Source organism: Galeopterus variegatus, unplaced genomic scaffold (assembly GCF_000696425.1).
Source record: "Galeopterus variegatus unplaced genomic scaffold, G_variegatus-3.0.2 Scaffold845, whole genome shotgun sequence".
NCBI classification, from domain to species: Eukaryota; Metazoa; Chordata; class Mammalia; order Dermoptera; family Cynocephalidae; genus Galeopterus; species Galeopterus variegatus.
The window spans coordinates 713,309-740,875 of record NW_007726956.1 but is presented as its reverse complement, the minus strand read 5'-3'; the positions used below and the strand labels follow the sequence as shown (position 1 = coordinate 740,875).

The 27,567-nt window shown below is 56.3% G+C and overlaps 1 protein-coding gene across 3 annotated transcripts in view; it reads left to right on the top strand.

Annotated features, from left to right (window-relative positions):
• Positions 1-27,567, top strand: part of IQSEC1 (IQ motif and Sec7 domain 1) — a 174,624-nt gene that overhangs the window by 142,641 nt on the left and 4,416 nt on the right. The window contains exons 4-14 of one of the 3 annotated variants that reach the window (XM_008572884.1): positions 3,034-3,195; positions 5,911-6,033; positions 7,518-7,684; positions 13,133-13,272; positions 13,793-13,822; positions 15,320-15,445; positions 16,986-17,085; positions 19,416-19,577; positions 20,284-20,460; positions 26,094-26,143; positions 27,397-27,566. In XM_008572884.1, the coding sequence (XP_008571106.1) occupies positions 3,034-3,195; positions 5,911-6,033; positions 7,518-7,684; positions 13,133-13,272; positions 13,793-13,822; positions 15,320-15,445; positions 16,986-17,085; positions 19,416-19,577; positions 20,284-20,460; positions 26,094-26,143; positions 27,397-27,566 (1,407 nt within the window). Of the gene's footprint in view, positions 1-3,033; positions 3,196-5,910; positions 6,034-7,517; positions 7,685-13,132; positions 13,273-13,792; positions 13,823-15,319; positions 15,446-16,985; positions 17,086-19,415; positions 19,578-20,283; positions 20,461-26,093; positions 26,144-27,396; position 27,567 lie in introns of those variants that run through there. The other 2 variants (XM_008572882.1, XM_008572883.1) reach the window with 2 other exon arrangements.

Sequence of the window (27,567 nt, the reverse complement as noted above, 5' to 3'; positions counted from 1 at the left end):
CCCCCCCCCCCCCCCCCGCCAACTGGAGCAGGGCAGGGAGTGTAGTCCTGCTACACAAGGAGGCGGCAACCCGGGTAGCACGATGGCTTGCCTGCTGTGTGAGTGACATTCAGCAGAGCCTGCAGGACAAGTGATCTCCCCACAGATGCATGGAGCCTTGCGGGGGAGCTTGCCACCTGGCAAGGCCACCAAGAACAGATGGGGACAGGAAGGGCCTCACCTCGCAGCTAAAGTGGGGCAGCCAGAAAGATCCCAACAGGCAGGGGACTCACATCTGCAGATGTCCAGTGCACTGGCCATCTGCTGTCAGGGAGGCCATTTGAGGGCGGTCACTCCTGTATAAGAAGCCACTTGGAGGCTCCCATCCCAGTGCTGGAGACTGGCCCCCTGGCCTTCCCCATCTGTCCCCACTTCCCTACCCCAGCCCAGCTCCCACCTGGACCGCCTGTCCACACGGCTTTCCTCGCTACTTCATTTGCTAGTCACAGGTCGAGGCCTGGTCACTTTGGACTTGTCTCCTGTGCGACACTGCCTGTGAAGCCAGACAGATGGACTTAGCCCCTCCCATGCCCGTTCAGGCCAAATGCTGGGGCCATCCTGGGTTTGTCACTCGTTACTCCCCGGCTCCTGCCCAAAACATCCCTAGCCCTGGCTGCCACATACACACACACATAGATCCCTCAGCAATCACTGTCTTCTCTACCCTCGGACTCTGTCCCCAAACCTGCCCCCTTCTCTCCCCGCCCCCACTGCACCTCTGCCTGGATGCTGGCAGGAGCGCCAAGCTTGGCTCTCAGCCTGGGCCCTGGCCCTTGCTCTCCTCAGAACAGCCCAAGAGCTGAGAGGGTAGGACCAGGCATCCTGGGGTGGGTGACAGAGCTCTTGTGTGGGGGGAGGGACCAGGCATCCTGGGATGGGTGACAGAGGGTCTGAGTGGGGCCGTGCAGCCTTCTAGTCATTGCCATACAGAAGCATAGGCCTGGAGTGCCATAAGTTCTGATTTGGATTTTATGAGCACTCCCCCAACTTTAAAATATTGGTTACTACTTTGAATTCTTTTTGTTAACAGCATGTGTGCCAAAGAAGACCCATCTGTGGCTAGCCAATGGGGACCCTCTCCTAGCAGTTAAGGGAGGGCGAGGTGGGCACACCTGGGGTCTCGGGAGCTGTCGTGGAACAGCATGGTGATGAAGTGGGAACCGCCCTGGCACTGGCATCAGCCATCATGGCCAAGTGGTTGGAGATGCCTGGGGCTTGGAGCAGATCTTGGGTAGAGACCCCAGGGCCTCAGGGAGAAGTGGGGCATGAGGTGTTGTGAACAGCGAGCCCTGGTCATTTTGTCTTGGGGCCCCAGCACCAGTGGAGGGACCTGGGCCACTCCATTACCACTTCCATGCCAGAACCAAAACTCACTGGTGTCTGCTCCCTGCCAAGCTCCTGGGGACAAGGTTAGGGTGTATGGACATCTGGGCTAAAAATAGCAGGGTCACCTTGCAGCTGGAGGCTTACTTTTGCTTACTATGGAAGACAGTATTTGCATGGCACTGCTGTCAGCCCTGCACAGGTCACGGGGGCAGGTAGAATCTGGCCTTCGCCTATATCCCTCCCACTAGGGGACAGAAGACCACTGACCCATCCTGCTGGGGCAAGGGGTCAGTCCTGGCCCCCAAGTTAATGGGGTGACCTGGGTTACTCCACCCCAGCATGTTTCTGGGTATGCCTCAGGACAGTGGCGTCCAAGCCACGTTGGGTCCTTCATGGACTCTTGGAGAAACACACTGTCCCTAGAGGGTATACCCAACTGCTTGACAGGCCTCAGTGACTCCAAGGTCTTGGGACAGAGGGACAGGGGGCAAGAATGGCCTGATGCCATGGCCTGGCCCTGAGGTCTCCACAAAGCTCCCTGAGTGGCCTGGTGAGCTCTGCAGAGGCAGACACCTGTCATCCAGGGGCCACACATGTGGTCATCTTCAAAACTGTCTTACGCCACCCTGTCTCCCTTGACCATCAGGACCTCCCTGCCACAAAGCGGGCCAGAAGTCGGGGGCCTCAGGGAGGATAGGGCCTGATGGGCCCACATGGCTGCAGTACCTCACCAAGACAGGATCTGTGTGGTGCTCCCACAGCCTGCCTGGGCCTGGCCTGCCCTGCAGGCAGCTGGCCAGGTGCAGGTGGTACGCTCAGGCCTGGCATCAGGCCCCAGCAGCCCGCAAAGGCACTCCATGCCCATCCCTGCCCAGGCCTGGCTCTGCACATACTCAGCCCTGCAGGGCCAGCCCAGCTGCCCTCCCCAAAGCCCTCCCTGGCTTCCCTGTCCCATCCTCCAGTTGGAAACTTTACCTCTGTGTGCCTCCATTTTCTCTGCTGAGAATTGGGGCTCAGCACACAAACCTTTTATGGTGCTTACTAAGTGCATTGTAGCAGGCATCTGACTGTACTGATCCAGTAAGTCTTTACAACGGGATGTTTCAGCCCCTGGCAAGGTCGGATCTTTCAGGCTCCCGAGTCTGGGCTCGTAGCACAGCAGGGAACCAGTGCTGACCTTCAGGAGTGAGAGTTCAGGGTGTTAGTGCGTGTGAGCACCTGGACAGTCCTCATGCGCAGTGAGTGATCATCACTGACGGTGTGGTGGTAGCTGCTGTTATTTATTATGTTGGTAGGTGGGGGAAGGGTAGCATGGAGAGCAGGGAGTTGGGCCGGGCTGGGAGCGTAGCTGTGTATGCATGCATGGACTTTGAAGTGGTGCCAGGTGGCCGAGGAGGGACTGTAGGTGGGATCGGGGACTGAGGGTCCCTTCTCCAGCACCCACAGAAGTGGCCCCATGGCTGGCCCAACCCAGCCCATTCCTGGCACAGGGTCTGGGTGGTTCTGAGTTCTGGCTTTCACACCAGATACCCCCACATTTTGGGCATGAGACAGGACAGGATGGCTGGAGCTCAGGGTCTCCTGGTACCAAGCTAGAGCTCTTGGGTCCCCACCCTGGCGGGGAGATGGGGAAGCTGGGGCTGAATATGCTTCTCGTCTCACCCCCAGGAAGCCTGAGAAGGGAGTCCAGTACCTCATCGAGCGTGGCTTCGTGCCCGACACACCGGTGGGGGTGGCTCACTTCCTGCTGCAGCGCAAGGGCCTCAGCCGGCAGATGATCGGCGAGTTCCTGGGCAACCGGCAGAAGCAGTTCAACCGCGACGTGCTCGAGTGAGTCCCGGGGCTCGGGGCAGTGGGGACATGGGACCACGTTCCACACGCACAGAGTACTCGATGCTGTCATCCTAACGCTCCCTCACGCGCCCTGTGTTTCATACGTGCGCACACACACAGTGTCAGGCACGCCCTGTTTGCTGGGATGTATACTGAGTCCTCTCTTTATCTCCTCCTGGCCTCTGGACAGACACACACAGGCACCCCCACACCATTTCGCACCACACACCCCACCCTCTAGGCACATGTGAGCAGCACTCTCAGGCTGGCCATGTCTCACACCTGACCTGACTGCACCCTCAGCGCCTTCATCCCCTACAGCATGGTCGATCCAACCCGGCACTGAGCAGTTACAGCCCTTAAGTGACCCTCATTCATGTGGCCTTGTGTGGCAGGGCCAGCAGGAGCAAGCAGCTGGAGTTCTGAGGACCCCATGCCCTGGCCTGGCTGCCGTCCATCCAGCGTGGACTGGTGGCCCTGCCTGTGCCTGGCACACCCCCAGGGAGAGTGGGAGGGGAGCACTCTGCACCCAAGTTCTGCCCCTCCTGCATTCTCCTGGTGGGGAGGTTTGGGGGTGAGAGTCCAACCCCCACCTCTTGATCCCACACCCCCACCAGCCCAGAGAGCTGGGGACCATAGCGCTCTCGGCTACTTGAAACCCTGCAGGAAAGCGGGCTCCCATCTTAGGTTTTGCTTAGTTTTGAGAAGTCTTGCCCAGTTACCATAAATCTGTCCATTCCTCCTTACACCGCCCTGACCAGTGACTGTGCATCAGGCCCTATAGCATCATCTCCCCTTGAGCATGGGTGTTGGGCATCATTATTAACCCTCTTGTACAGGTGAAAAAGCCAGAGCTAGCAGAATAGGAGACTGGCTCAGTACAGACAGGCTGCCCGCTCTGCCTGTGGGTCCTGGGGAACATCCCCTGCCCCGTGTTTGAGGGTCTGTCTGACCCAGGCAGGTACACTGAGATGGCAGAGCCTGGTCCAGTAGGCCAGGAAGAGAAGTCAAAGCAGGGTAAAGAACTAACCATCCAATAGCAAAGGGCAGTCACTTCCATCTGCCCAGACCCTGCCCATCTACAGAGGGAGGCCAAGTGGGGGGCAGGCGGTGGCCCGTCCCAGGGTCAGATGTTCTTAGAGTGTATGTTCTCACATTGCTGTGTGAGGAGGGACTGAAGGGCACACAGGGCCTGGCGCATGTGCACCTGCAACTCTGGGAGGCAGCGTTGGTAGGTGCTGTCGCCCTGTTTGTTTCACAGGTGAGGAAGCCAAGGCTCAGAGGGGGAGGGTCTGCCTGGCCGCCCCTTGACACACACCCATGGGCTCACATATGCAGGAAGTACTCATGCAGTCACACCCCCACACACATGCACATAGACACACACTCAGGAGGTTACGTGAGTAGGGGGCTTGGCGGGGGCTGACATGTGGCAGGCACCCAGGAGAACGTCTCTGGGCTTCTTTCCATGCCCTGCCCTGCTGCTCCGATTTCATGTGGAGAAAGCTATTGTACTGTTAGTGTGGTTTTTGCCCACTCCCTTCTTTGAAATTGGTGTGAGAAAATGGTTCTGGGGAAAGCAGATTAGCTCCTTGGTGAATGGTCCAGCCCCTACCCCCACCACCTGCAGCCACTCCTGTGCTACCCCCTACAGTCCCCTCCAGGCTGGTTTCTGGTGCATAGGAAATCCGTGCATTGTTCTCTGATCAGAAAATAGCAGTTGCCTCAGGAAGTAGCGAGACTCCCCCCAGCCCACCACCCCAGGCACCCTTAAGGGCAGCTACTCATGCTGCTTAGCAAATCTTTAGGTGCCCTCTGCCTGCCCCCCTTTCCCCAGTCTCTGTAGCCTTAGAGGGGCCTTGAGTGCTCAGAGAAGGATGGGGACAACCCAGCTCATGCTGGAGCCCGTTGCCCCAGTGGAGGATGCCTTGGGAGTGGGGATTAGACCCTCAGTGGCTGAAGCCTGTGCTGCCTGACTGGAGTGATCTTAGCTTTATTACAGAGATAAGCCGGATCCCCTAGCCTTCTGGTGGGAAATGCCTCTGCCCTTGGGGTTCCTGGTGCAGACCCCACCTTCTCTGGACAGGGGTCACTAACGGAGGGACTACAAGGTGTGTTGGGGGAGGGGCTGGGAGAAGAATGTGGCCAGTCAGAAACCCTTCACCAGCTACCTCTCCAAGCTCCATCCCACAGATGGGGGTGGCCTTGCCCCTCCCACACGCCCCTGGAAAAGCACCTGCCATACCCAGCCCACCACCCCCTACCCTCTGCTCAAGCAAAGCCACTGCATGGAAAGCCCTCTGTGCCCCCTGGCAGGACGAGAGGAGACTGAGTCATGCCCCCAGCATGCAGTATAGCCGCCATGTATAGAAACGTTTGCTCCTGCAGGAAAGTCTCTGAGGGAGACAGCCATGCACTTTGGCCTCCTCAGTGGAAAACTACTCCCTACAGATTCAGGGGATTCATGGATCCCCCAGAAGCCTGAGAATCCCTTTGGTGTATCCTGAAGGACTCTTGGCAGTTAGAGAAAGCCAGGCAAGGACCCTTCTTGACAAGAGGCAACCTGTCTCCATGGGCTCTCAGGGTGCTGACCTTGCTGATGCCCCACACTCCTGAGGCTCATGATCAGTCACCTGATGGGAAGGCAGAGGGCCGGGCTGTGTCACCCCCATGGCCGAGGTGCTTACATGGAGCTGTCTGTCTCTGTTCCAGTTGCGTGGTGGACGAGATGGACTTCTCTGCCATGGAGCTGGATGAGGCCCTCAGGAAGTTCCAGGCACACATCCGCGTGCAGGGGGAGGCTCAGAAGGTGGAACGACTCATCGAGGCATTCAGGTTGGGCCCCATGCAGGGCGGGCTGGGGGCCACGTCAGCGGAGTAGGATATTCCTGGCCCAGAGGCTTGTGGGCAGATGGGGGGGGTGGCTGAATCCGCCTTCATCCTCTCCACCTAGGCAGGATCAGGGTCTGTAAACACTGCTTTGGGGATAATCGAAGTGGCCCTCCTGTGTTCCAGGCACTACGCTCATGGGGGGCTGGAGGGGATAGGACTTATTATTCTAATTTTGCATATGCGGACACTGAATTTGAAAGAAGTTAAGATCACAACTGCTAGGATTTTGACTGTTCACATCAGGATCCTGAGCGCTGATCTCCCTCCAGGTCCTCATCAGCTGTCTGTCTGCTCGTGGGTTCACTCACAGGGAGTGGTTGTTCTCTCACAGACCCTCAGAGTGCAAGCCGTGTGGCCACTTACCAGCTGTGTTACCTCGTACTGTGCCTCACTTTCTCATCTGTGAAGTGGGGATAACAATAGCAGGTACCCTGCAGAGGGTGGAAGGATGAAATGACCGGAGATGTGTGAGCACACTTAGCCCAGTGCCTGGCATGGTAGGGACCCACACTCCAGGTGGCCACCTCTATGCAGTCATTCATCTGGAACTGCATGCAGACTGACTGTGCAGGAGCCACTGTGCTTGGTGCTGGGTGTGGGAGATACAGGTCAGCACCAGGTGGGGCCAGGAGGAGTGAGAACACAGGACAGGGACTCCAGGGCCCTAGGAGGACAGGCAGCCTTCAGCCTGGAGGAGCAGCGCTAAGCTGGGTCCCGAGGATGGGGAAGACTGAGCGGCAGCCCCGGCAGCACACAGGTCTCAGTCGTGGTTCTCTGCCGGTTCCTCTGCCCTGTCTCCATCCCTCTCACCTGCCTCTCTACGAGGTCACTAGTGGAGGGGGCCCCTGAGGGTAGAGACAGCAGTGGGAACAGTCAGTGGGATGACCCGGTGAGGCAGGGGGTTAGCTAGGCTGTCGGTTCAGACTTTGTGACCAACGTCCCATGGTGGCCATGGCTGAAACAAGACAAGTGCATTTTCCGCTGAGCCATCATGGAGGAGGCTGTGTTCTTTCACCTCAAGATCCCAGATGGCAGGCCCTATACCCCAGTGATGTCCCCACTCCAGGCAGGGGGAAGAGGGGCACAGCCTTGCAGGTGCCCACATCACATCTGCTCACGTCCCATTGGCTGAACATGGTCCTGCGGCCGCTCCTGGGGAGCTGGGAAATGCAGTCCTCCCCCCGGGCAGCCGTGTGCCCAGCCCAAATAAAAGGGAGGAAGGACCGCAACTGAAGGAGGAAGGGCGAATGGTGGTCAGGGCCAGCTCTCCACGAGACAGGTGTCATCCCCGCCTACCAGAGGCAGCAGCTGAGGCTCAGAGGGAGGTGACCAGCCGCCTCTGGTTGGTGCCAGGGCTGGGCACAAGTGAGGGGGAGTCTCCCTTCCAGCGTGATGGCCCTGACCCTCCTGCCTCTCCCCGGCCCCAGCCAGCGGTACTGCATCTGCAACCCTGGAGTGGTGAGACAGTTCCGGAACCCAGACACCATTTTCATCCTGGCCTTTGCCATCATCCTGCTCAACACAGATATGTACAGCCCCAACGTCAAGCCCGAGCGTAAGATGAAGCTAGAGGACTTCGTCAAGAACCTCCGAGGTGAGCTGTCCCCGGGGTCACTGGGCTCATATGTGCAGCTATCCCACAGGCTCACTCTAGCTTCCGTCTGGGTCAGACACTCCCATGGGTGTGGGGGCCATGGGGCGCAGGGACAGAGCCTCCAGCTGAGGAGCGGGGCTCTGGCACAGACGAGCCTTCGGGGAGCACAGCATGGATGACCAGAAAGTGCTGAGCGTGTCTTAGCGATGCGCACAGTGTGGCGCAGATGGCACAACACGCCCGGGACTCAGGTGTACAGGAACCTCGCTCCTGGGGAGGCAGTGCTCTTAGCTTATTTTTGAAGGAAGGAACTGACTTGCCTTTTTGTATGTATGTATGATAAAAGGGAGCCTTATCAAACCTTATCAGTGTGAATGGAAAACCCGTAGCGTTTGCCACACAGGGAAGGTAGTGATGATACAAATAACTCCAGTGGAAAGGAAGCAATTCTGCCGAGTCCCAGGCAGATGCGGCTTCTGTGGCGGTGCTAGGCCAGGCCTGTCTGCCGCGTTTGGGAAGTGGGCATGTGCCAGAAGTGTTGGTGCCACTGCCAGCGGGAAGCCAGGCCTTCTGGGGTGATCAGGAGACAGGAAAAGGACTGAAAGGTGAGGACCATCTCCCAGGTGGGTCTGCGTCCACTGAGGCATGTCCCTCTTCTACCCGAGTCCCTACAAGGAAGAAGAAAAGGGATTGTGCTCCTCTCCTTGGGAAACATGGCTGTGAAAGCTGAGGGTGGGTTTAAAGGAAGTGGGCTGAGGTCTCTTTAGAAACAGTGTCATATTTTAGAAAGGAAAGAAGAAGTGATCTGAATTAAGTCTACTTTATGGGCTTGTTGAGCCGTTTTTAAGTCGTTAACTATTCTTGGTATTTGTGAGACTCTGGCTTTGTCGTCCCTCTCCTTGGGCAGGATGACTCTCCCTCCAACTATCTCCAGCTCCTCGCCTGGCGGCTCCTGCTGGGGTTTAAGGCGTTCTTGCCCGCCCCCTGGTGGTGGGCACCGTTGTAGCAAGACGGCTGATGGAACCGCCAGATGTTTCCCCAGAGAGCAGAGAAGCCACCAGGAGATGGCTCCTGAGCTTGGCCTCAAGACCCAAGAGGGCAGGCAGTGGCGGGCTGGGGTATGGCTTAGAGTTCACAGACTCATGGGCACCATTCCCTGCTCTAAGCACTCACAGCGTGTGGCCCTCTGTGAGATGTTGCAGGCCCCAAGGTAACTCAAGTGTATAGTTCCTGAGAAGACAAGGAGCCTGGGAACTCATTAATGTCAAATCATATGTCCAGGAGAGAGCACAGGGTGGTAAATAGACACTGATGTGCAGGGGATGCACGCCTACACCAGCACATCAGAGCCAGAGCTGAGAGTCCAGCATCTGCCTCCTTGCCGTCCACCCCAGCCTGTCCTGCCCTGATCCCTGAGCCTCTCTCCTCGCTGGGCCAAGCCTAATTCTGGTGTTCACAGAATCGCATACAACCCCAGATGCATGCGGCCCCCCTGTCACTTGCAGGAAGCCAGCTCTGTGCAGCCTGCTGTTGGCAACCCAGGGGGAGATCAAGGGCCTCTATGGGTTTTTTTTCCCCTGACTTTAGAACCTCACGCCTGTAATCTGGGTCTTTCCTGTGTAAGGAATAAAAGGAGGAACCAGAAATGATTGACCCAGAAGACAGAAAGCTCGGGGAAGGACAGGGCTACTGAGTCAGACTCATGGCAGTGGCTTTGTGGTTTGTATCCATCATTGCACCCAGTTGTCCCACACCTGGGGGATGGGGTGACATTATCATACCCATTTCCAGGGCAAGGCCTGAACACCCTGATCCCAGGGTGAGCTGCAGGTTCTGTCTCCCAAGCCTGGGCTGTTCCCACCAAATGACCTCTTATCAAGCCAGGTACTCAGGGGTGTCCCGTCTCATCTTCCTGTGCTTCAGAAGGGGTAACTGAGGCTCAGAGAAGGAAGGGACTTACCCAGGCTCACACAGCAAGTGAATGACAGAGGTGGGACAGGGCCCTGATCTCCCAAAGTCCAGCTGGCATTCTGTGCATAGTTCACATCCAGCTTGTTCTCTTTAGAGGAACCCCACCCCCACTGCCCTGCACACATTTCTCCAGAATCACTTGCTCCAGTTCGCCCAGTGGGTCCAGCAGCAGGAGAGCACCTGCGCCATGAGGGTGGCGCTTACCAGCATGGAACACAGACAAGGAGTATCTCCCTTTCATTGAAACTTACTTTTAAATTCTTCAATTTAGGGGCCGGCCCGTGGCTCACTCGGGAGAGTGTGGTGCTGAGAACACCAAGGCCCCGGGTTCGGATCCCACATAGGGATGGCCGGTTCGCTCACTGGGCAAGCGTGGTGCTGACAACACCAAGTCAAGGGTTAAGATCCCCTTACCGGTCATCTTTAAAAAAAAATAAATAAATAAATAAATTCTTCAATTTATTTTTTGAATGGGTATTGTCTTCACATAGTTCCAAAACCAAAAAGTAATACGATCCAGCAATTGCACTCCTTGGTATTTACCCAAATGAATTGAAAACCTGGGTGCACACAAAAACCTGCACACATGTTTATAGCAGCTTAATTCATAATTGTCAAAACTTGCAAGCCACTAAGATGTCCTTCAGCAGGTGACTGAATAAACAAACTGTGGTACATCCAGACAATGGAATATTAGTGTTAAAAAGAAATTAACTATCAAGCCATGAAAAGACATGAGAAGCTTAAATGCATGTTACTGAGTGAAGGGAGCCAGTGGGAAAAGGCTGTGTACTGCATGCTTCCAAATGCCGTGTATAATGCTCTTGAAAAAGCAAAACTATGGTGACAGTAGAAAGATCAGTAGTTGCAAAGGGTTAAGGGGAGGGAGGTATGAGTAGGCAGAGCACAGACACTCTTTAGGCTGGTGTGTGGTTACGCTAATTGTCTGGCTAGGGCAACTGTCGGAATCCTGCCGACATAGCCATTTGTATTGCTAGGGCCCAGGTCCACAGGTCCTTCAAACCTGTTGTACAGACTGGGTCACCAGATCCCTCAAACGCTGGTCCATGCTAGGTAATTGGGAAAGATCCTGGGAGCCATTAGGTAGACGACAGGTTCATTCTAAAGTGAGCTCAGTCCTCAGCTTCCTCTGCAATGGTGGTGGCAGCCCCCCCAGGGGCAGGGGACACTGGGGATCAGAGCCACTCATCCTTTATACTTAAGTCTGATAACCCAGGACACTTGGGTGTGAGTCAGACAACCCAGGACACTTGGGTGTGAGTCAGACAACCCAGGAACACCTGGGTGCACATGCGCAATTACATTAGACAGTAACCAAGGAACACCTGGATGCACATGCATATTCACATCAAATGCTCAGCAAGACTCTGAACTCCCGAGGGACTCTGACCATTTGTCATCACTTTCCTACAGTTGGTGAAACTACTGTGTATTATACATTTGTCAAACCCACAGGATGTACAACCAAGAGTGACCCCTAATGTAGACTGTGGACTTTGGGTGATGACGACATGTCAGTATAGGCTCATCCATTATAAGAAATGTGCCACTCTGGGAGGAGGGGGGTGTTGATAGTGGAGGAGGCTGTGTGTTGGGAGGCAGGGAGTATATGGGAACTCTGTCTACCTTCTGCTTAATTTTACTGTGAACCTAAAACTACTTGTCGGGCTGAGTCACAGACCCTTCAAACCCGTTCTGTGCAGGCTGGGCCACAGACCCCTTGTGGGGCTGAGTCACAGACCCTTCAAACCTGTCCTGTGCAGACTTGGTCACAGACCCCTCATATGCAGGTTGCAAGCTAGGTAATTGGAAAGATCCTGGGAGCCGATGGCAAGGTTGACATGGCTTTATTCAGACACGAGCTCAGCCCCCAGCCTCCACAGCAGCAGCAGCCCTCCAGTGGCCTCCCGGAGGCGTCCCAGGGGCCCTGTGGATCAGAATCGTTTGTCCTTTATACTTAAGTCAGATAACCAGGGAACACCTGAGCGCACGTGCACAGTTAATGTATTTACAACAGACAGGCAGGATTCAGAACAGTCAGCTGAGAGAGACTGACCATTTGTTTTCATTTTCCTTACGCTACTCTAAAAAATAAAGTCTGTTTTTTAAAAAAGTACTGAAAGGTCCATAGCAGAGCTCCCCTCCTACCCTGTGCCTGGCTGTACAGGTCACACCTCTGTCCCCAAAGGTCCCGTGCCTAGTAGCTGATGTACCTCCTGCATTTCTGCTCAAGCAAGCACAAATGCACAGGACCGGCCTCTCCTGCTCTGCACCTTGCTTTTTCCGTTTAATAAAGCTGAGAGAAATTTCCTATGTAGGTTCACCTGAGCCCTCCTTGTTGTTCTGGCAGGTGCTTAGTAAGTAGCCGTTATGCTCATGTATGGCAAGTCGGGAACAGTCCCCTGTTAATGGGGACATGGGTTACTGTTTTGAAACAATGCTGCCATAAATCACTTTGTGTGTGTCCCATTTCCCATGGGGTAAGTTCCCCAGATGCATTCGGTGGACAGAGGTTGTTAGAAATGATCTTTTTGACAGGCACTGCCAAATCACCCACCGCAGGGTTGGGCCATCCTGCCTCCTGCCAGCGCCTGCAGGAATCCCACCAGCCTCTATGCCTCGGCTGGCCTGGGGTGGGTCTCACTGCTGAGGGGGCTTGCGTTTCTCTTGTGAGTGATGCTGAGTGTCTCTGCTCACAACAGTTCCTCGGCGTAGTGTAGAGGGAGGGGGTGGGACACGCTCTGGGTGAGGGCTGCCCAGGCTTGCACCCACCCCCACTTACGTGGCACAGGGCAGCAGCCACTGCAGCATGGACACCGCACAGGTGCGCTGAGCCCGTGCTTGGCCAGGTGCTGTGCCAGGCACACCTGGGGCTTCCCTCTTCTCGTGACCAGCCTGTGAAAGCACTGGTGCTCATGGAGACCCGTTTTACAAAGGAGGACACTGAGCTCAGAGAGACAGTCATTCACCCAGTCACATAGCTAGTAAGGGACCAACCTAGGACTTGGTTCCAGGTGTGCCAGAGCCTGAACGCACAAACCCCAGCTGCACAGCAGGACTCCCCACCCCCCAGCCTCGGCTCTGTCGTCTGTGGAATGGGGAGGATTATGCCCGCTTCACAGGGCTGTGGTCAGGATGGAGCAAGGTAGTTTTTATGAAGCCCTCTGAACTAGGCTCAGAAGGTGGCAGGCCCCTTGGTAGCCTGCGAGTCCCAGTCGGATGTGCTGGGCCTGCCCCTGGTGGGAGGACGCCAAGGAAATGAGCAATTGACTGGAACTGTACCACAGCTGTGGGTCTGCAGGTCTTTGGGTCCTTTTAGGACCGGGGAAAGGTTTGCTATCCTGATTTGGTTTAGAAACTTGTAAGTGAGCAGTGACCCTGGGGGCTGAGACTGAAGGAGCCACGGCCAACCAAAGCCCACCCCAGCCTGATAACCTAACTGCTGTCCCTGCCCAGGTGTGGACGATGGTGAGGACATTCCCCGGGAGATGCTGATCGGCATCTACGAGCGGATCCGTAAGCGGGAGCTGAAGACCAATGAGGACCACGTGTCCCAGGTGCAGAAGGTGGAGAAGCTCATTGTGGGGAAGAAGCCGGTACGTGGCGGGCTGCTGTTGCCAAGGGCTGCCTGCCAGGCCTTCTCGCTCCCACCCTCGTGGGCTCCCCTGCGCCAGCTTCAGCTAGTGGCCCCAGTGCCATTTGGAACCTGGCCCCTTCCTGGCGGGCTGGAGAATTATTTCAGGGCCTGGGCTTTCTCTAAGTGGCTCCTGTGATTTGGGGCAGTAACAGCCATGTGCTGTGGGTTACATTTGAAGGGAACCTGGGGCTCTTAGTAAACCCATGGGTCACGTTTATTAAGCTTTGTTGCATGGTGGTGGTTCAGCTCTGGGCCCCCAACGCTGTGGGCTTTCCTGGTGACCTAGGAAGCCCCTCAGAGCACTCTGCTGGTGAGGGAGGGTCCCCTTGGTGGTGCTCCCCTGCATCCTGGCTGGCCGGGCAGAAGGGGGACGCCATGCGAGGGGGAGGGGCACTTGTCCGTTTTGATGGGGCATTGCTCCCTCGGGGCCCAGATGCATCTTTTGGAACATTAATACCCTTTTTGTCTGTTTTCCACAGATTGGGTCCCTGCATCACGGGCTTGGCTGTGTGAGTACTCTCTGCTTTCACCCTCCACTGACACCCAGCCGCCCAGGGAGGCTCAGCGTGTCCTTCACTCACTCCACCAGGTCCCCAGGCTCCCAGAGCCAGAGTGCTAAGGATTGTGATTTTCACAATTACCCTAGCCTTAAATCTCTGCCGTTCCTGAGACTGCAGCCCCATGGGGAGGGCTGTGCTGTCAGGCCGAAAGCGGCCCGAGCCCAGACCCTGAGACACTGAGCCTGAACAGATGACCTTGGTGTGTACCTGAGGGCCTCCCTGCCTTCCTTCCTCCTCCCCATACAGCTCCGTGCTCCTGTCTCTCGCAGCCCACACCTGGCTCTCCCCTCCCTCCTCCTACCCCTCCCAGACCCACTCACTGCCACCGCCTGTGCTTTGCCCGGCACGGCGCACATGCCCCGGGGCACATGTGCCCACAGCTGGCCTAGCAGTCACACGGCATGTCCTTGTGGGTCTGTCCTGATCCCTTACCGAGCAGACCCTGCTGAAAAGATCAGCTTTCCAAACCCTCCCACCGCCTTTGCTTTCACCAGCTTCCCTTAGCAAAGGAACTGCCTCCAGCCCCAGTCCCACCATCCTCTCTCCTTCCCGGGTCTGCTCCCCGAGCACACGGGGGGGGGGCACATTTTCCCTCCCCTCGTCTGTGCCCCTGATGCACTAAGCTTGGGCAGCCCACCACCGGGGTGCCTAGGCAGAGTTGACCCTCCCTGTCTGCACACACATAGATCCCAGTGCATCTAGTCTCTCCACTACCTCATCCATCTCCTGCATGAGTCTGGGTGCCACTGATGGTTGGTCCCCTTGGCCCTGGATGCTGGCCACGTTGCATGGGGCCTCAAGAGCTATAGCGAGGTTGGGGGGTATTCACATGAACCCGTGGTGGGCATGTTCCTGGGCAGGCTTTTAGATAGGGTCTTTGAGGCATCGAAACCATGGAAATCTTTTAGGGGACAGCCTGGTGGAAAAAGTCCTGGGACCTGGAATCAGATCCTGGCTCTGCTGCTTCCTGATTTTGTGACTAAGGGGAAGTTTCCCAACCTCTCTGCACCTCAGTTTCCTCATCTAGGGTAGACTCTCTGGAAAATTTTTTGTGGGGACTAACAGGTTTACATGTATGACTGGCACATTGTGGGGACTCAGAAAATGTGACTGTCTGGTGAGGGTTCCCACGGGAGTCTGATGTTTTAAGAACTCTGGTACTTGCCTGAAAGAATGGAAAGGTCCTAGCAGAAGGGGCACTTCCTGTACCACTTCAGGAAAGCAGAGATGTGGGGCGCTAAGTAGCTCCTGAAGACAGAGTGGGGACAATTGCTCTGAGCCAAAAGACATGTTCTGCTCTGCACTGTTTGCAAGATGAGGTGGTTTTGGACTCGAGGCCCGAAGCCTGGGTTTCCAGCATGGAGGGCTAGACTTCTTTCCTGCGGCCACCAGGCCGCCCAGGGAAGGGGATGGGCACGATGGCAGTACGGTCTCTCCCCTGCACAGGTACTCTCTCTGCCCCATCGTCGGCTGGTGTGCTACTGCCGGCTCTTCGAGGTTCCAGACCCAAATAAGCCCCAGAAGCTTGGACTGCACCAGCGAGAAATCTTCCTGTTCAATGACCTCCTGGTGGTACGTGGCTCACCCCAGGGCATCCTGGCTGAGGGCTGCAGGCTCTAGCCCTGGGTCTCCATCTGGCTGGGTGTCTCCGTGTGGGGGATGTGCACATGTGTGGGGGAAAAGTTAGCCCCCAATCTCTCTGTCAGGATGGGCAGAATCTAACTCAAACTGATATACTTGGAAATGGGACTTTACTGGCTCATGTGAAAGTCCAGAGGGAGATTTTTGGCTTCAGCCCCAGCTGTTGCCAGAGCCTTCAACGAAGTCAGCAGGACTCCTTTTTGTGCAGGTAAACCTCTGAGCTGTGTGGGCTCTTCCTCTGTGTGGGCTCCTCACTTCTGCCCAGGAAGACAGAGAGCCCCAGCAGCCCCAGGCCTAACTAACCCTGTTTGTTCAGCAACCAGTAGAATTCTCTTGCTGAGACTTTGAGCAAAGGTCTCAGGATCAACCCTCGTTGCTGTCTATACCCATCCCTTAGCCAGTCTTTGTGGCCAGGCAGGGCTAGGACTTTCTGATTGGTTAAGCTGGGGTCACAATCCTGACCCCCTGGAGCTGGGCATAGAGTCCAGTCCCCCAGGACTAATGGACTGAAGGTAACAGAGGGGCTCCTCCAAGGGAGACCGAGGAGCTCTTGCCAGAAGGAAGGTGGCACAGATGCTTGCCAGGTGGGGATAAAGATGCCCACTGCAGAGAGAAGGGGTACTTGTCCTTTGGATTTCTGTTCCTCCTGCATGCCATGGGCTTTCTTGATAAAGGCCCCTATCCACAATCCCCATGTGCTTGATTGGATACAGGGACCAGCTGTTCCTCTTACTGGTGAGGCTGAAATTCAAAACTGTAGGTTCAACTCTTTTATTAAGAGCCCCTGACCTTGAGAAAGTCACTTCAGATCTCTGAGCCTCAGTTCTCATTTCTGTGAGATGAATCTCTTATAGGGTCACAATGGTCCAGTGAGATCCTGGACAGAAGACCCTTGCACGGTGCCTGGTGTGTTCTAGGCTAGGAGAGAGATGAGCTCCCCCTGCCCCTTCCAGCCCAGCCTTTGGCTGCCAGCCTGGAAAGTTCCTTCCCTTACCTGCAGACCAGCTGGCAGCCAAGGCCCATGGTGGGGGCCTGGCAGGGGTGCAGGAATCACGTTCGCGGGGGCCAGGTTCCCTGCAGGCATTGACCAGGCATGGCTTCATGCTCAGGGTCTGTCCCCAAGAGGGAAAGCCAAGGTCTCTTCCTGAGGTCAGTGCTGCTGAGAACTGACCGCCCATTCCTGTCTTCCAGGGCACCAGGCCTCAGGTGTGTACACCTCACCTGGCTGTGAGAAGGCTCCTGCCACTTCTCTGCTGGGTTGTAGGGCTTTGTTGCCAGCCAGGATGGCATCAGGGGTGCACAGGGACAAGATCCAGTGTCCAATCCTGGCATGAAAGGGCACACCTTCCATCCCAGTAGGCTCGTCCCTGCCCCAGGCTTCCCAAGCTGTGAACTCCAGCAGGTCCTCAGTCGGGAAGCACGATCACCATTGCAGATGCTGAAGCTCAGCTCTGTCTCTGGCTGCCCCCAGGTCACTAAGATCTTCCAGAAGAAGAAGAACTCGGTGACGTACAGCTTCCGCCAGTCCTTCTCCTTGTATGGCATGCAGGTGCTGCTCTTCGAGAACCAGTGTAAGTCTGCCCTGGGTACACATCCACAGGTGGGGCTCTCCTCTTCCTCCCAGTTACCTCCAGGACAGAACCCCAGAGGAGCTTTCCCCACACCCGCTCGTTGCTGTTCTACCCTCAGGGAGTAGATCGAGGCTAGAAGTCTTGCTAGTGATAAGGTTTTTTAATTTATGGCAGAAATGAATTTAAATAAAAAGTTGATAGAAAAGCATTAAGTAAATAGTATAGGTGATATGTTAATGCAGCTCAAAAACAGGTGGAGGTAATCCCCGAGCGACTGTAGAGGCTGAAGAGCTGAGCCCACGGCCCAGGCCCAGATCCCGGCTCTTGCACTCCCCCACTGTGTGGCTTGGTTTTTTAGCCCCTTGAGCCTGTTCCTTGGCCTATAAAGAGGAGGTGGCAGTAGTGCATAGCTCATTGGGTGGCTCAAAGAATACATAAGGCCTTCCCCGTAAAGTGCCTAGAATCGCTCCTGTCCATAGTGAGTGTGCAGTAAGGGTTTATCCGTATGTGCTACGGGAGGGCTTTCTTGGGTGTCTGGGACCCTGTCAGCTGTGAAGGAGGCCTGGGGACTTGGGGGGAGCTGGCTCACACCTGCCACACCTCCATTGACCTTGTCTTGATCTTACACCTTCTCACGATCCACCTTCTCTTTGCCTTTCCTTGTCCCTTCCCTGTCGGGTCCCTAAGTGGCAGGCTGAGCTATTCCTCCTGGGATGGGGGTGAGGGAGGGAGGGGCCTGCTGCCCTGCACATTCTGGAGTGGTCTGCAGGGAAGATGTTGATGTGGAGTGTCCATGCCTCAAGCATTGGGGGTCCCTCATCCTCTTGGGACAGGTTGTCACCATCTGTCTATTGGCCTTCCATCTGCAGGTTGAAAACGTGTCAGAGACCTGCAGCTGGGCCACCCAGAAACACGAGCCTGAGGGCCTGGATTTGGGGCTTGCTATCCCCTTCTGTTTCCTCAGTGAGACCAAGGGGCAGCCCAGCAGGGAGTACCCCACTCTCACAAACCCCCTCATCACATGCCCACAAGGAGCCCAGGATGCCTGGGATGTCCAACCCCATCCAGGCTGGAAGTCATGCCTTGCCTTGGGGTCCCACACACGTACCAGGGGAGGTCAGTGCCATCCCCGCACTGTCCTGACCAGCAGCCCCCACTTTCTGTAATGGTGGTGATAACCGTGACTCCTGGGGCTGGGGCAACAACTTGGTGAAGTCGTGGCAATGAAGCTCCCAGCAGCAGGCCAGGCCCAGACTGAATCCTCGGGGCAGAGGTTACTCCTGGAATGTGTTTAAATTCCCAGGGCTTGGCCCTAGATCCTGGACACTGGACGCAGGTGACAGCCAACCCTATAGTATCTATAGGAAGTGACTTCACAGTGGGGTCTCAAACTGGCAGCCCATGGGGGCAGTCGCAGCTCAGTTATATTTTATGTGGTGTGCCTATTTTTTAACAGTTGTTTAGCCAGTACCAGAGTACTTCAGAAAGTTCATGGAAAGATTCATATTATCTTGTAATTCTATTTCTCCATGAACTTGTTGAAGTACCCTTGTATTTAAATCTTCACATCAAAATTTAGGTATTTTGGGCTTTTCTTGAAAAATCAGAAGGTTTGGCGTCACCAGGCCTAGGTTCCCACATGGCGGGAACTGGCTGCACGTGTGCACACACACACGCCAGTGTGCTGCAGGTGCTCACAGTCCCACCTGGCCCACCTAGTCTGTGCAAAGGTAGGACTGGTGTTCGGGCCAAGAATCTTCAAACATCCAGTGGCTCATGCTCAGCTCGGCCATTCCCAACATGGAGAGCAGCGCTGCCAAGAGACTGAAGCACCAGAGACCTGAGAGTGTAGAGGGGTGCCAGACAGGTCTGGGCACAGGGAGTGTTGGGTGTGCAGTGTCCACAGAGCACCCCGAGAGAGAAGGGGGACATTCAGGAGAGAACAGTGCTCAGTCTGTTGCCCAGAATTATCCAGATAAGATCCCCCCACCCAGTTTAAGACACCCCTCTATCATCTTCCAGGTCTTAGCACCAAGGACCTCACGGTAAAGCGCCTGGTCTCTGTGACCTTCAGGTTGGGGAGAATGAAGGCCCTGGTGCCTTCCCCTCCAATTGGCCACATCTTCCCCCAACTTAGGTATTTAGGGACACGGACCCCAGCTGGGGAGGTGTGACTGTTCTGTGGTCCCTCCAGTCAGCCGCCACTGAGAGGCTGCCCTCTGTGCACTTCTCTGCTGCCCCTGCACGCCTCAGCCTTAGAGCTGTCTTCGTGACCAGAGAGGAGGTAGCAGAGAACACACTGAGACCCACAGGGCTCTTCCCCTTTACAGACTACCCCAATGGCATCCGGCTCACATCTGCCATCCCCGGAGCAGACATCAAAGTGTTGATAAACTTCAACGCCCCCAATCCTCAGGACCGGAAGAAATTCACCGATGACCTGCGGGAGTCCATCGCAGAAGTGCAGGAGATGGAGAAGCACCGGATCGAGTGTGAGTGCCAGGCTCGCAACTCCCTCCTGAGGTCACAGATGAGATGCCCCCAGGTCTTCCCTGGCCTTCCCCATGGCCATGCAGCAGAGCAGCCTGCGTGCCCAGGCTGCGGAAGGAGGCACAGAGAGAGTCAGGGAAGGGTGAGGTCTGCTCTCCTGGAGGCCTCCTGCCTATGGGAGCACAGTGCATGCCCTGGGGAGCCTCCCAATTCCCTGGTCGCCCCATGCACAAGAGCTTCCAGAACCCTGGAGCTGAGCTCTGCACTGCAGCATGATTATTAGTCATCTTCCGCCTTGGGTCCATCTGAAAGACGAGGTCACTGGCGAGGCCATGCCAGCTCCAGGTCTTACCCTTCCCCACCCCCTCTGCAGAAGGGCCTGGCTGAGTAACCCTTGCTCATCTCCAGACCAGGCAGGTCTTTGCCTCCCTGTACCTCCCCCAAGCCTGGAAAGTGACTGTGTTTCCTGCAGGTCACAGGTGCTCTGGCCTCTCCAGCCTCCCACCGAGGGTTTCCTTTCTGCTTCCTTTTGTTCAGGGTGCTTGTCACCCACCCCCTTCCCAGAAATGACCCTTTCTCACTCCAGGCAGATGGAGGCTCAGGAAAGTGCCAACCCCAAACAGGGCCGTAGTCCTCCATGCTTCCCACCCAGGCTGCATGCTCTAGGCTGTGTTCCTCTCACCGAGCCCCTCACCCTCTCTGTTCCAGCGGAGCTCGAGAAGCAGAAGGGTGTTGTTCGGCCCAGCATGTCCCAGTGCTCCAGCCTCAAAAAGGAGTCAGGCAATGGGACACTGAGCCGGGCCTGCCTGGACGACAGCTACGCCAGTGGCGAGGGCCTCAAGCGCAGCGCCCTCAGCAGCTCCCTGCGGGACCTCTCGGAAGCGGGTAAGAGCTCAGCCTAGGGCCACCCTCCTAGCCCAGTACACGCAGGACTGAGGCCAGGGCATCACAGCTGGGGCATGCATTGTGTGCAGAAAGGGCCTGTGCAGAGGCCAGTGGTGGCAGGGCTTGTACGGAGCACTGTGGGGTGTCCCGTAACCTTCCCCAAACCAAAGCAGCATCTGACAAGACAGAAAGGGTGTCCCCAAAAGTCAAAGGAAAACAGGACCAGATTGCTGTCAAGAAGAAAGGCATCCTATGCAAAAGAGCCAGGGAAGTTACCCCCATTTTCCCTTTCTTCTCCTGGGGGTTTTGTTTATTCGTTTATTTTCTGAAAATCACTCTAACACGGAGCGAGCCAGGTGGTGTGTCCTGTGTTCTCTGTGCTGCCATGTCCCTGTGTTTTATGCTGATGAATGAAATTGAGTGAAGCTCTCTAAACTGTCTGGAGACCCCCCTTTCCTGCTGTCCCTGGCCTTGCTTTCCCTTCAGGAGCCTCCTTTCCCGGGAGACCCAAAAGCAGTGGCCACAGCAGCCATGGCTGGCTCCAGGGTGTCAGGGGAAAGCCCCAATGGAAACTGTGATGGCTGTTCTTGTTTCTTTGTTTCTGTGTGTGTTTAATTTGCTGCCAGCCACTTAACCCCCAAGCAAGCAGTGCCCTCAGGCCTCCCTGATTTCTGCAGTGTGGGGGCACATGGAGCTTCAGGGAACTTCAGCCAGTAGCCTCTCCCTCCTGGCTGGGGCAGGGAGAGGAGGGACAGAGGTGCAGAACAGGCCTGGCGGCCACCCATGGGTGCCACTGCAGTCCACTTTGCCTGCTGGCCAGGTCAGAATAGCCATAGGATGAGGGGGCATACGCAGCAGCCCTTCAACCCCAACGCACGTGTTCAGCCAGTCAGCCTGTGCCAGGAGGAGGTGCCTGGCTGTGCCAGCACTACAGCTCCCAGGAGCCTGACCTTACCTTTGTTCGCTGGGGAAGACCCTGGAAGGCTGAGGCCGGCCCTCCCCTCATAGGTGCCTGCTCGCCCCGCCCCGGGATGGCCTGTTCCAGACTCTGTCCCAGACCTGCCCGCCACAGCACTGCTCACCTCTGCTGGTTCATTCCTCAGAAAACGTTTACTCTTTCCTTCTTTTTTTGAGTTGGATTTTTTTCTGTGCTTTTGTTTTGTCATTCCTTTTTTTTTTTTTCCATAGTGGAAATCAGAAATCCATTGCCAGCACGAGGGCTTAACCCAGGGCTTCTCAACCTCAACACTGTTGACATTTGGGCCAAACAGTTCCTTGCCACAGGGACTGTCCTGGGCACTGCAGGAGGTTTGGCAGCATTTCTGGCCTGTGCCACTAGGTGCCAGTAATGCCTCCTCCAGTCATAACTATCCTTAATGTCTCCAGAAAATTTCTGGAGCCCCTAGGTGTCCCCTGGGGAGCAAAGTCACCCTGGTTGAGAACCACTGGTTTTCCCAGTGGCTTTTTAAACCCAGCTAAGCATCCCTGGACTGCTGTGGGCCTCGCAGGCTGTTGGCCCTGCAGGCCGTGGGCCCTGTTTGAGTTTGTGCAGTGTGGCAGGCCTGCTCCCTCCCTCCCCTGCTGAAGCCCCTGGAGGACCTGGGACCCCGTTCAGCCCGTCTCAGGTGGCAGTGGCTCTGTCAGAACTGCGGACCTCATGGCCAGCCACAGCACTCTTGGTCCTGGTGGTCAGGACCTCAGCTGTCCACTCTCTGCCAGAGCTTGCGGACCGACAGGCCTTCCCAAGCCCACATCCATGTGAGTGATGGAGCTCCAAGGGTTGGCTGCTTTCCATTTATTGTCACTGTTGCCATTGCTATTTGGGGTTTCTAGGGGTTGAGTCCTGTCTCAGCCTACAATGAAAAACATTTAAAAACAGACCCCAGAGAGAACCCTGCGCCCAGGAAGATTGGGGGATGAGGTGAGGTGGGTGTTTGAATCTGGCAAGTGCCAGATCCCAGACCAGAGAGAGGCTGCATGTGATCCTCGGAGGGGTGCAGGCGAGTGTTGGCAGGCTTGCTGGGAAGGTGCCGGGCTTGGCAGCTGGGGGAGGACTTCCCGTGTGGGACAAGGGTGGGCCACAAGCTCCCACTGCACTCATCACAGCCCAAGGCAGGAACGCAGGACGAGCTCGCAGGGAAGAACCAAGCCTCTGGGCAGCCCCTCCCTGTGCGCTCGGCATGTCATCACTCCCAGAGCAGGGACCCTGTGAGCCACTGCCCTGATCTGCAGCCACACGTCGGTCCAGGAGATGACACACCACAGATGTGGCCTCATCCAGCATACCCCTAGGGATCAGGGAGGTGGCCACGGTGTGATGGGCCAGGAGGGAGCCCATCTGCAAACGCCTCCAGGAGCCTCTGACATTCCGAGAGGTAGAGGAAAGCTGGAGACACACTGTGAGCTGCAAGGCCTCACCCCGTGACACTTGGCCACAGTCTTCCTGGGGCCAGGACTCCTCACTGTACTCACGCCAATGGCACGAGAGCCCTGCTGTCCCAAGACCAAGGGCCTGGCCGGGACTAAGGAAACAGGGATGACCAGGTCTTAGTGCCTGCCCCCAGGCCGGTCAAGTCATAGTGGACACTGGCCAGAGGCCCCCAGTGGCCCTCCTCCCCCTCCCAGCTGAGCTGCCTGACACTGAGTCTTCACGGTGAAGACATCTGCTGAGGTCACAAGACCTGCCTGCTGCAGTCACCACTCCAGGGTTGCCTCTGGCCTGCTTGTGTCCTACACCAGGGCAGCCGGTCTGAGAGAGTTGATGACGGAGAAGGCACAGGTGGCAGGTGAACAGAGCAGTGCCTCCTGCCACACGTGAAGCCCTAGAGAGGGCTTTGCTTCCTGTCACTCCAGCTACATTGCTCCCTATCCATGAAGTCCAGCAGAGCACATGGCGCAGCATACGATTTCATCTCCCCACTCTGCCTGCCACACTCGAGCTGTCAGAGCCTGGCCATGTGACATCTCTGAGCCTCAGTTTCTCCAGCTGCTATGAGAAAGTGGCGATGCAGGTCGAGTGTACAGAGCCCCACTTGGTTCAGAGCTGGCCAAGTATGCATTGCTGTCACTACTGTTGCGGTCTCTGTTACTGAGCAAGGTCCCCTGCCCAGCCCCCAGCATGTCTGAGGCCACAGGGTGAGGACCCTTGGGGGGAGGAGATACCTGCTCCAGCCTGACCTGATGCTGAGGAAGCAGCAAAGGCTGTGAAGGGCCCTGCTGGGAGCCCTTGCAGTCAAATGGTTCCAGATCCTTCCGGGCCCGTGCAGGGGCTGGCAGCGCCTGATCTGGCTCTAGAAGGGGCGTCTGACATGGTGGGGCTCACCCAAGCCTAGTGCAGGACCAAGGGCAGGGTGTGTCTGAAAAGAGAAGGATGAGGGGATGGGGTGGGACAAGTGGGTGTGTTCGGCACTTGCAGGGCCTGCCTCTTCCTGGCTGCAAATACACTTGAGCAGGTGCTGCAGGCTGCGTGTGTAGGTGTGTGTTCAGGCCTCTGACATGGGCTGCCCTGCGCAGGTGTGTTTGTGGGGGTGCGTGTAAGTATGGGACTCTGGGACTCGATGCAGAGAGCGCCCCCGGGGTAACCCCCCATCCCATGCGGATCTTGAGAACACAGATCGTAGGAAATTCAACATCACTCCAAGACTGCCAGGTCAAAGGTCTCAGAAGTCTTGGCCCTTGCTGGGCAGGAGGAGGAGTGTGGCCTCGTTCAACTCCAGGTTGGAACACCGTATGAAGCCCCAAACCCAGCTCTCCAGGCCTGGCCAAAGTCCCATCAGGAGAAGCAGGCTTACCAGGCAGGGGTTGCAGGACACTAGCAGGGCAAGCCATCTTTCCTCTGCCGTGGGTCTTTATTTGGTCGGGGAGTCCCCCAGGCCTTAGAGGTGCCAGAGAGTTGATTTTAAAACCCCAAAGACATCAAAGATCTGAGTCTCAGCACTTCCACATGGCGCCCCAGTGTCCTGAGTGTGTGATACTCGTGGCCACCCACGGGGGTCAGGGGACGGAGGCCGTGTCCATTTTGCAGATGCAGACAGGCGTGAAGAGGCAAAGGAGCCTCCATCTGGGAGGCTGGACTCCAGCTCTGCTGCATGTACCTGAACCACTGTGTTTTGCACCAGCCAACAGATGAGACATGGCCCTCCTCTTTCTTCACCTGGGAATAAGGGCCAGGTCCCACTTGGTTCTCCCAGGTCCTCAACAACTGGTGGAAAACACTCTTGCTCCTAATCTGCAGTGCAGCCCTATCCTCAGGGTGGGCTCCGATGGCCATTTGACACAAGCCAGAGCCAAGCAGTGCCTGCTGCTGATGCAGGCTCCCATCTGAAGCTTGGGTTTGGTGGTCAGCGGGCAAGGCAAAGACACTGGACACCCCAAATCTACCCCAGGCATGGCCCAGCTCACTCAGATGTCCATGGGGTGGCCTGAAGGACCCACACTCACCCAGCAACTGGGGAAGGTGAACACTTCTGAGGTGCACCACGGCCTCTTCCTCTCCTCCCTGGGTCCCAGAACTAGCCTGGCCTCAGGTCCAGCTCAGGAGGCAGTGTGGCCATGACTTGGCAGATGGGCAAGTCTGGGTTTGCGCCCTACTCCCTGTGGGAATGGGTCCTGTTTGTCCCCAGTTACAGTCTCGCCCTCCTGCTCTGACATAGAGTGACACTTGTAACATTGATATGTCCAGCGTGGCGCTTGGCTTGTGGCCAATGCCGCACAGATGGATGCTTACAGAAGGTCTAGTGGGGAGGGCCGTCTCTACCTCCCTGGCCACAGCCCAGAGCCCAGAACCCTGAGGCTGGGCACCCATCCTGCACCAGGCTCAACATCCTGCAAGAATCCATGGAGTCCTCCAAAGGGATGTGGAGGCCGGTTGGCCCTGGGCATTCAGAGCCAAGAGGAAGACTCAACCTTCCTCTGACACAGCTCAGGCGTATCAAGTGCCCACTCTGTGCCCTGCACTGGGGACAGGAAGACGCCAGCAGAGACTGCTGGGTACAGGGAGTGCTTTGTGGTATCCTGGGGGTGGTGCCAGCAGAGGGGAAGCCAGTCTCAGGCCCTGGGCTGGGAGAGAGTCCTCCCATCAGCCTGACCCCATGTCCTGCCCCAGCCAGGGCACTGCACAAACCAAAACAGCCCCCAGAGGCACCTGGGTGGAAAAAGGAACATGGGATATAGTTTCCTTTTACCTATCAATCCCTGCCCTGACAGAAAAAGGGTAGGGGGGGAGGATACATACGCTCAGTCACGTGCTGTGTGTTGGTGGCTGCTGCTGAAGCTTCCCTCGCCCCTCCCCAATCAGCAGAGAGCTGAGGTGGCCCACCTCACGGCAGGGGGCAGACTGGAGTTTGGGGCGCCGGCCCCCTGTACCTGTGCCTCAGCCCCAGGGCCCTGCCCCACAGACTGCTGGGGCAGGAGAAGGGCTATAAAGTTGGTGCTGGTTTAAAAAAAGATTTTTTTTTTTAATACTCCATTTTTTAAAAACTCACTGCTGCCGGCTTCTCCACTGGGTCCTCTGAGTCTCACACCTGGGCCTGCAGGCAGGTGTGCCCCGTGGTAGCAGCGGCAGTGGCAGTGCCAGGCAGGTGGCCCGGGCCTGGCGTCCGTGTCTAACCTCTGGTATTGCATGTTCTGGGCAGGGAAGCGAGGGCGTCGCAGCAGTGCGGGATCGCTAGAGAGCAATGTGGAAGTAAGTAGGAAGCACCTCGCCTGGCTGGCTGTCGTTGTGTCGTGTGCTGCCTCCCCAGTCCTTGGTTTATATCTGTCGTCTTTTTTTTTGCTCGTCCTCCTGAGTGCACAGAGACGCAGACACACCCTCCCCGCCCCTGCCTGCCTTGGAACCCATGCATGCCAGCTTCTCCTCCACCCTACACGTGTCCGTGCCTCACCGCTTGTTTCGGACTGAATGGTGGGGGGTGGCTCTGGATTTGTGTTTTAGTTTCCACCTAACCCCTGTCCCTTGTGGTCCCTGAGCATGGTTAACCATCCCCAGCTTCCCAGCACCCCTGGGGCCCCCACCCAGCCACCACTGTCCCGGCGGCAGGCAGTGCCGCTGTGCACCCACTTCCCTCCGTTCTCACTGCCGATGTGTTCGCCCAACTCTCAACTTCCATGCTCTGCCATCCCCATTGCCTCCTTCCTGGAGTTTCGATTGCTGTGTGTCTGCCGTCAGGACACCATGGAATTGCTTAGCTAGCTCGTGGGAGGTGGAGCGTTTTGAGAGAAAGAAAAATTCAGTGTGGATTTCATGAGATTTCATTCATCCTCCAACCATCGTTCTCTATTACTGTATACATCTTAACCTCAGCTTGCAGATCTTTTTCTGTTTCCTTCATTTTCCTTATTTGTTTTGCAGTAGGTAGCTGCAGTGAAATGCCTAGGCAGCCCACACCCCCACAGAGATTTCTGAGTCTCATCTGTCTCTGTCACCCCTCCCCAGAAGCCTTAGGGCCCACACAGGCAGAGCAAATGCCCTTGGCCTAATGGAGAGATCCTAGGAAAGTTTAGGGTGTGATCTAAACAGGAACCAGATTCCTTTTCCACGCACACCAGTTCCATTCTGCTCCACTCGCCACACACAGCTCACTGGCACCCCTGCCCCTGTTGCTTTGATCTGAAACCTGAGGCAGACTTCCCAATGCAAAGTGCTTGGCAGAATGAGAGCGTTAGTAACTTGTGCTGCGGCTGCTGACCAGAAAGGAGGTCAGCCCTGCCCTCACCCCACACTTGTCAAGGTCCAGTTGTCCTCAGCCATCCTTCACAGCAGTGTGAGAGGAGGGGGCCTGGGTCCAGCCTCAACCCACCCCCCTCCATGGCCAGCGAGTTGAACTAAAGCTGAACAGTCAGTGGGAGAATATTTACATTTAAAAAAAAAAAAAAAATCATTCTGACATAAGTGCTTTAAGATCTTTTAATTTTGATTTCTATGAATTTCCTTTTTAGGGGTCCATCATTAGCAGTCCTCACATGCGCCGGAGAGCTACATCAACACGAGAGTGTCCATCTCGCCCACACCAGACTATGCCTAATTCATCCTCCCTCCTGGGCTCCTTATTTGGGAGTAAGAAAGGAAAGCCCCCTCCCCAGGCCCACCCTCCCTTGGCCCCACCCCCG